We start from the raw sequence: 9,625 nt of genomic DNA, 5'->3' as shown, positions 1-9,625 counted from the left end.
TTGCATCGACAATTCCCACCCCACCCTATCTTTTTTCTAGATAGCTAATTGAAGCATTGGAGGAAATTACCGGACATTCCATTGATTGGGCAAGCAAATCACTATCACTTCCTCCAAATTTATTATCAAAGTTACTGGGATGGCTACTGCTGCATTAAGGAAATCTAGTGGTTCCATCAGATAGACAAAAGAGCTTTGAATGGAATCGAAGAATGGAGCAAAGAATTCTTAACCTTGGATGAATAAGTTTTTTTCCCTTTTGGTTATGCTTTAAATCACAAAGTTGATATCTAATTTCGGTTTAATGTTCACTTGATCATCTCCTTTTCAGCTGGTTTAACTTGAGGTAATTTTGTCCTTGAAGCAGAAGCTTGTGAACTGAAAGATCGTGAAACCTGCCCCTAGGCAACTGCTCGATCGACACCAGTATCAGGAAGCCTAGTCTCATTTTATGCCAATCTATTAGAAGCAGTCCGGCTACCCTTACTAATTGATAGAATTGCTTCACTATGGCTCTATGCAATACTTTCAAAGATGTTTGATTGCAATATTGAACTCCTTATCTGCATCTGAGTATCAACCTGGGCAAACATCCCCACGCCATTTAGCGGCCACATCCTTTTTAGTTATGAAGGCTGAACATGTTAACGGATAATTGGCGAAAATGTTAATATTGGGCTTGAATCCTAATGGACTTCACCATAAGGGTTTGATTCCTAATTTTTCCCACGAGAGCTATCTTCTGATTACCTTATCACCACGGAAACATTAATCCAATTTAGCCTTATTGTATTAGGCTTGAGCAGTTGAGCTCGTTTTGCCGACAAGGTACTTGAATTTGGTTCGCTTAACACGTCAAACCATTGAAAATCTCAGGTAGTTGGAGCAATCATTATTTGTTTGTTTGATCCTATTTCTTTGACCATCTGTGTATAGGGAAACAATCAAGACAAATGTTAATCCAACACAAATCCAAAAATTTGAGATGAAAATATGAAAAGAGAGATTAACGTAAATTACCCCTCCTGATTTCTCTATCGTACACTTCTTTAGCAAAATAATTTTCACACTCTGCTTTTGATGGACTCAATTTATTATTGAGGAAAAAAGATCAAACATTGATTTTGAAGTGCTTAATAACAAATTAAGATGTTGAATAATAGCTTCCATGAAAACTGGAATTTATATTTTCATTTCAGTGGGAAAGGAAATTACAATTTTGCTTGCATTGCCAAAAAAGAAAATTATTTTTACACCCCCACCCATGAAAAAAAAAACAAAAAGACCAAAGAAAAAAAAAACCAAAATCACCATAAATATTCACTTGCTGAATGATGATGATGATTATTACCACCAAATTCAAACACCATCAATCACTAATTAAGCCGATGCTGAAGAAGAAGAAGCAGAAGAATTCTTTGCTGCTGACCAAACCGACGTCGTTTGGTTGCGACAGAACTGGAAGCTACTCTCGTCCATTCTCTCCACCACGTAATGCCCCATCGTCTCCGTCGCCTCCACCAAATTCTCACGACACAAAAATTCGTTCCCGGCAACCATCACCTCCGTCCCGCCAAAGTCATGCACAAACACCTGCGTCTTCCCGTTCCCACCCTTCTTGCTCCTCGCCAACACACCCGACGTGAATATGGACATCACTCTCCCGGGCGCGTCCGGCCAGCCGCTGCTGGGGCCGTCCACCAAGATCACGTCCCATTCGACCTCGTACACGTGGTTCGGCAGGTCGTTGATCCCCAGCTTGCACTCGGAGAAAAGCAGATTCTGCACCGGGCGGCACTCGTTGCGTATTTGTTCTTTTGCCACGGCGATCAGCTCCTCCGTTTCCTTCAGCTTCGTCGTGTACTGCACGTCGTAGGCGTCGATTTCAGGGTGCTTCTCCTCCATGTAGGCGGCGTAGTACCTGTTCTCGTCGATGTAGACGGTGCGACCATTGTTGTTTAGGGCTTTCCAGAGTAGGGTTTCATGGGTGAGTCCGAAAATGAGGAAGTTGCATGGGGTGGAGCATTTTCGGAGCGCGTCAGAGATGGGTTTGATGTCTGCGTACGACATTTTGAACGTGTCGTTGGATTTTGATGAGTAGTGGAGGAGGGTGTTGATGACCGTGGTGGGGAGCTGTGGGGCAGCGTTGTTAGTGGCAGTTATTGTGGGGGCGGGGATTGTGGTTGTTGTAGTGGTGCTGGTGGATGAGTACGCGTATAAGCCGCTTGTGTAGACGATTGTGAGGAGGAAGGCGAGTGTGAATAGTGACATGAAGGCCAGAAGCCATAGGCGGTTAGAGCTTCCTTGCTTTTGGATGTAAGGGTGGAGAAGGATCAGCTTTGTGTTGATATTGTTCTTCATTTTTTTGGGAATCTTACTTTGATTTCTTCAGTGATCACAGAAAGAGAAAGAGAGGTTGATTATCAAGTGGAATTTGTGCTGCAATTGATCATCTGAGGCTCTCTCTCTAACTCTCCCTCACTCTTCTAAACCAAGTAATTTCTGAGGATAATATTGGAGAGCGAATGATTTTTAATGTGTAGAAAAAGCAAGCAGAAAATTGAAGCAATGTGGGATGAAGGAATTGAGGGTGACCTTACAATCACCCTCTTAGCATTCCAGAAATCAAATTACAAAAAAATTAGAATAAAAATGATTTGTTTATTGTTGTTTTAGAGATGTTTAACTCTTGTTTAGTTGGTGGTTTGTTTGCATGTAATATTTTGAATTATTTTATGTGTTTTTGTCATGTTTATATGTATTTTAGTTTGCTGTAAACTGATATTATATTCTGCGGGAGGTGGGAGGAGAAAAGAAAACAATGGGGAGTTGGTGGGTATAGGTTTTTGTATTGACCCCGTAACTAATTACAAGCTTGAAGTCGCTTTTCCTTGTACAATTTAGCTTCACTTCTCAAGTAACCTCTTTAAATATGCAACCTTTCTCAAATAATTAGCTGTCTTTGAAGATGACAACATACCTGATTCAGCCTGTAACATTCTTAATGATCAATAAATCAAACATGTTTTATAATTAGAAATGTTTTCTAATTATGTTCTACCAAATACATGAGTGAGACTTGGGAACTCATTATGAATATGACATTATAAATCTTTTTTAATATTGTTTTCACTTGTTTTGTTTTGCATTGATATTGATTGTTGAAAAGTCTCATATCGATCATCTCAAAAAAAAAATCACAACTTATATCAAATGATCCGATTTCTAATTGCGTCGAGTCTGTTTGCATAGAAGCCCCATAACTATTGCTTGCAGAGTAATTAAGTGAGAACAATATCGATGCTATTAGTGATGGGTTGAAACCCATCTCTATGAAACTACAACACCAATCACCAAATTGGTTGTCACGAATAATACTTTCATCCTTCGTGGAAAGACTTTCTTCCTTCCTCACTAACATTACGTCATTTCTATGTAAAAATGTCATAATTTAAACTGTTTATTCTCTATATCATCATCTAAAGAGTCTTTAGAAAACAATCTTTTGATTACAATTTAGTCATCTATAGATGTCGAACAAATTGAAAGTTATAAATAAAAGAGAATGAATCATTCCAATTATCCTTATTCAAACTCATCATGAATAAAACATGTTTTATTAAAATATATGATGTTATATTCTAATTATGTTCTACCAAATAAATGAGTGAGACTGGGGAACTCATTATGAAATATATAATATAATTTTCTTTTAAAATAGACTTGCTTTGTTTTGCATTTAATAGTTGATACCAATTGCCAAAGCTGTTTTTATTTTATTTAAGTTGTACTACCTAGTTGTGGCAGGAGTCTTCTCTATCAATGTATACATTGGCAAAGATTGTTAGACAGACTTATATTGAAATTGTTAGACTGAATTTGTGGTAGTATATATTGATTCCTTGTATTCTTAGACAAAACCATTTAAACAAAAAATCAACATAATTAAGTTCCTCACACATATTATGTGCTTAGCTTGTAGCATCAGCAATAAAATGTTTCCTTCAAGCCTTGAAGAGGGTGACTATGACACAAAACAGTATGAACATTACAGTGAAAGTAACAATAAATCAAAAGATAACTTTAGGAATACCCTTAATTTGTGTGTGTGTGTGTGTGTGTATCTAAAACCAACTCCAATTTCTATATAGAATACGATTATTGCAAGAACCAACAGGATTATATATTTGCCTATCGTAAACAACACCCAGAAATTGGTCCATTCATCTGCCCTTTGAGAATTGCAATCTTCCACCCTGAACCTCAGCTTAATGTTTTTTCCTGTAATTTGATAAAGGATAATGAAATCTTAATAGTAGGATTAGCTTATCTGTTGAAGTTTTTAAGCTTTCTCAGGCTGAAGCTTTCTTAATGTGTTTTAGATGGTTGATCCTAATTAGGCAGCATTGTTAGAAAAGATTAGCTGACATCAAGGCATGCATATATTAAAGGAAATAGAGGCCAACTTTTAAATTGTGTTCAAGGTATTTAAGATAAAGTAGTCATAAAGGAAAGTTACCCCTTCCAATTCTAAACCATTTTTTATGGGGATTAGAAGCAATAAGTTTCCTTCATTACTATTTCACCTTATAACTTCAACTTGGAAACAATTTGGAAGTTGTAATTTTCCCCCCTTTAATATGCCTTGAACCTAGCGAGTTATCTTATTCATGTTAGAAGAGTTTGCAAGTTAGCGAAATGAGGTTTTATTAGGGTATTTACGTATAACAGTTTTGCAGTAGGATAAGAATTAAAATTTCTGCCCTTTTATTTAGGGTTTATGGTTCATTACTTTTCTTTTTTGTTACACAATACTAATCTACACTACGGGAGAAAATGTTTAAATTTGGGATGCAATAGATTCAAGAGAAAGACCGACCTAACAGTTGGGTTTGTTGGCTTTGATTTGAGCTAAATTGAGAGTCCCACATCAACTAGTGAAAGGAGCATCTAGTAGTTTATAAGGAATGGTACCACATATAGAAACTATTAGAGAGACGGGCCAAAGACCTACGTCCAATAACATCGATATTGTCCCCAATATTTTAACACTCCCCCTTATGAGATCCACAAATCGACAACTACTTGGAGCCAAGGGGACTCACCCTACACGCCGGACTAAGGGACCCACCATCATCGCTCGGGGCCAAGGAGACCCACTCATTATGTGGCAGTACGGGCTCACTCACTGACTCTGATATCATATGGAAATTATCAGATAGAGGGGCTAAATGCCCACTTCCAACTCGCGGATACTGTCACTAACTTGTTAATTACCTGCACTTGCACAATCCGTCAAGTGTGAGATTTTATCACAAAAGACCTCAGTATTAGTTGGAGTAGGATATAATATTTAAGCTCTTCTTTTCTCAACGATACGGTCAATGTATGATATTTCAACACTACACACACATTACTGAGACGTTTTTATAAAACCCCATACCTGTTGCTCTCGGGTGGCTAAAGTGGGGAGAATATTGGCAATATCAACCTTATATGTATGGAACCTATTGGTGTGTTTCCGCATAACAATTGGTATAGAGCCCAGACAACGCTTATGATTGGTGACTCTCAGGATCGATGAAGTTGAAGAACTCATTCGAAATTTGGTGCATGTGGTCAAGGCGAAGCTATATCTGAATTTGGATTGTGACAGTACGTTTGGTGACACTCATGATTGTTGAAGTTGAAGAACTCATTCGAAATTTGGTGCATGTGGTCAAGGTGGAGCTCTAGTTGAATTTGGATTGTGACAGTCCAATTTGGAGATGGCTTAAATAATGCCAGGGAGTTTTTTGGGTTTCTTAGCTTAGATTTGAGCCAAATTGAGAGTCCCACATCAGCTAGTGCAAGGAGCATCTAGTTCTTTATAAGGAATGGTACCACACACACATATTGCCGAGGCCTTTTGGCAAAACCCCATAATTGTTGCTCCCGAGTTGCTAAAGTGGGGGAAATATCGGTGTGTGTGGGACCCATTGGTAGCAAACCACCACTTGTCTTATTGTTTGTCCAAAATTGGCTCTTTATAAATACAACTTATGTTACTTAATAAGAAAATTGAAGTTTTGGGAAGATATCCTTTTGCTTGTGTACCCGTTTGGACAATTTGGAATCTTCCTCTTTATTTTTGTCAATAGAAGAATTTGAGTTTGAAATTAACTTGTATTCTTCTTTTCGTTCTTTGATTTATTAACAATCCAAATCAATCAAGATGTTTTTTGACTCCGTCAATCCAAGATTAACATCTTAGAGCATCTCTAAAGGAGATACCAAATTTCAAACATCAAAATGATATTTGATGGCTTATGTGGCAATTTGATATTTTGTACAATATTTTGCTCCACCTCATATGTTAAGTAATAAATGTCATTTAATAATTTTTTTTTACCTTTTTGTGGAGTCTATGTGACGACCCGTCCCTACTTTTCACTGTGATTTCTTTTATGTTGGTGTGAGTTGATGATTTTACCCTTTTTGGACAAAAGTGGAATCTGACGTGGACATGGTTTTCACCTTTCAGTTTCTTCTTCCTGGTTTTGTACTTAAATAGTACTCGTCTTCATGAATGCGTGGATACGAGTTAGACCCGAAACGAATTTGTAACGAAAAACCTATTCTCCATTAAAGTACGTTAACTATGGGGTATATTTGCTCACATGCATACAAATTTACAGTGTCGGGACACTGTCAGGAGGATAGATTTTGTACATTTAAAATTGTACAAAATCCATCCATCCATTTCTTGATTGATGGATCTGTGTTCCCCCTTCACCAACAAATCAAATTTTCTTTTCCTTCTTTCCCTCTCAACCAATCAAGCACCATCCCTAATTTTTGGCACCAATCAGTTTTCACTTTCATTTCACCCACAACCAAAATGAATCTCTTTTCCTTTTCTCTCTCCTCTCCTTCTCTTTCTCTAACCTAAGAACTCTTCTTCTCTCTGCAACTCCCTCAAACGACCCTCAAAACACTCAAATGTGACTTGCAACCTACATCATTGAACTCCCCTGAACTCCACGAACACAACCGTGTAACCAGATTGTGATTTGTTTGAGTTTTGACTCACCAACTCTAAAGGTCCGACTCGATGAGTTTTGGTTCATAGAGTTGTCACAGGGCTTTGAAGGTCAAGGAAGCTCGTACACAACTTCCTAAGGGTCATTGACTAGGTTTGGAGAAGCGTTGACGTTGAAACACACGATTTCAAGGAGTCAAGTTTTTGGCCGAACCATTCGAGCCATTTTCAGGCCACTTCCCATCCATTTTTGGACTTTTGGAAGGTACAATCTTGTTCTACTTTTCATAAGCCTCATTTCCATATAAATTTTGTGAAAAATGGTTAAGAAATGAGCAAGTTATTAAGCTTTGAAATTTTACCCAGAAACTGGAGAACCCAGACGGTGGCCGACGGCGACGACCGACAAGGACCATCAGAGAAGACGACAGAATATTCCATCAAAGTTGATGGAATATTCTAACGGCGTCATGTAACGTCATTAAAATCTGTTAGTTATTTAACAAAATATTCCGTCAAACTGACGGAATATTTCTGACGGACGTTAGGGCCTTGCTTGCGAGTGGTGGCGCATATGGTCGTGCCTTAGCCGGTGCGTGGCAACGCGTTAAACCTCCAATCTGCTTTCTGTCAATTTAGGTAGGTCCGTGACGTCAAGTAGATCGATTTTGTATATTTAAACCTTATCTTTGAGCAATCTACGGAGGTTTTATTTAAGTTTCCATATATGTGTTATTAAACTAATTAAATTAGTAATTTCACATTTAGGGGAAACGTATCCCGATGGCATAAGGGGTCAAGTAAGGCTCGGAGGCTTCGTTTCAACTACGTATTTGTGAGTGAGTCACTTCTTTTTATAGTATATGCATACTTGCTAGTTTCGAGTTATACTTTGAAAACGAATTTACTATGTATGCCTAGCTTAGACTAAAGTTACATGAAGTAGCGAAATGACGGAATTTAGGAAATTATTTTCCTATAGGTTCACATGTATGCGTGAGATACCATGATTATATTTTACAACTATGATTAATTAATGTTACAAGAATTGTTGTGCTAATGTGAAAGCTAAAATATCCTACTGGATGCGCCGGTAAGTTACTTTGTTGACTAGAATTAATGAATTGTTATGGCATGATTATATTTATGTTATCTGCTCATTATTACTGCACCCCGGTGTTAGTACTCGCCCCAGGGCCTGGACCAGTCTTTCACATGTACATTCACATCCGCACCGTTCTCTCGTCTTGGATCCAAGTAGGTGCCAGTCCTGTCATACAAATTTCACTAGGCAATTCTGACTTGTATGTGACCGCGCTTCAGTGCCAGTCTTCACGTGATTGTAGTACTAGAGCGCATTGATTACATCCAATCCTGTTCATTTCAGAAATTATCTGTACGAACTCATGTGTCAGTATAGGTTGCTGAGCATTCATTATGATGTGTTTACTATTTCGAGATTATGTGATTGCGGTCACCTTGTGCTTACCTTGATAGTTGTGCTTTAATGATTTTCTTGAGACTTTGCAAGCTACGATAAGTATTTTCTTATTATACGTAGTACGTATATTTTTGGAAACTATACTTGGTTTTACGGCAAGTGGTTATAATGTTTTTGAAAAGGTTTTTACAAAATGTTATTTTCTGACCCACTCAACTTTGTTTTTCGCCCTTCCAGGTTTAGTAGTTGTGCTTACGTGTAAATGAGGATTCTCGCAAATCTCAGGAGATGGTTATCTTCAGTGGTATAACCCTCATCCTATTTACTATACTGTCTTATGCTTTAACATCACATGTGAAATATGTTCAAACCCGCTCACCCACACACTCTTTTGATTAGGCACTTTTAGATTTAAATTTAGGGAACTTTAATGAAAAGCTCCCGGTACTGTTCACTTTAACGAAAAACCACATTTTTACACTAAAAAGTCAATCCTGGTACTATTCACTTTACCCTTTATTTTGTCCTTATCATTAAAACTCAAAGTTTTCAAGCCCTTTTTATTAGTTTTCCTTTAAATTTATTCACATCTTTTTTCCACTACACTACACTTTATGGCTTCATCACCCTCCAGGTGGTGGGCAGCACAACTCGATTCGAAGTCCAAGTGGACATTCCGGGTTTGGGTGTGTCAGTCTAGTGATTAAGACAACCAACCAAATATTTAAAAAACATAACAACATTTATTATATATTATATTAATCTATTTAAATATCATTTAATAAATTTGACATCTGCTGTCAAATTTGACAGCAAAAGGCTTTGCCTTCAAATGACTTAGCGCCATCTAAGAAATTGAAGACTCGGTTGGAGAGAGGTTGCTGCCATATTTTACTGTTGTATGTCTATATGACAGTTTTGACATCTCATTTGGAGATGCTCTTAGTGTGTTTAATTATGGACAACTTTAAATTAGCACTTTAATTAATCACCTTGATGACTACCTATCTAATATATATAAATGAGACCCACGGGACGGAGCTAATGAATTCCTGGTGGGCTCATGCTCGTCTTCTCTGTTTTCTGTTTCAAATTCTTTGCGTTGCATATGTTATGTTTGTGCAACCAATGTTCTAGATTATTTCATTCAAGTGAACAAAAAA

At 37.6% G+C, this 9,625-nt stretch overlaps 1 protein-coding gene across 1 annotated transcript; it reads right to left on the bottom strand.

Moving 5' to 3' along the window:
* Positions 1–1,157: 1,157 nt before the first annotated feature.
* LOC103408431 (protein IRX15-LIKE-like) lies at positions 1,158–2,725 on the bottom strand. Its single transcript, XM_008347285.4, has one exon. It carries the CDS (start codon positions 2,359–2,361, stop codon positions 1,381–1,383), a length of 981 nt encoding a protein of 326 aa, XP_008345507.2. The 5' UTR covers positions 2,362–2,725; the 3' UTR covers positions 1,158–1,380.
* Between the last annotated feature and the right edge of the window lie 6,900 nt (positions 2,726–9,625).

Source organism: Malus domestica, chromosome 15 (genome assembly GCF_042453785.1).
Source record: "Malus domestica chromosome 15, GDT2T_hap1".
Lineage (NCBI taxonomy): Eukaryota > Viridiplantae > Streptophyta > Magnoliopsida > Rosales > Rosaceae > Malus > Malus domestica.
The sequence above is the reverse complement of the archived record's forward strand: the minus strand, read 5'-3'. Positions and strand labels throughout refer to the sequence as shown.

What these genes read in the sequence shown, in the direction of transcription:
- LOC103408431 (XM_008347285.4), bottom strand. Translation starts at nt 2,361, where the DNA reads ATGAAGAACAATATCAACACAAAGCTGATCCTTCTCCACCCTTACATC.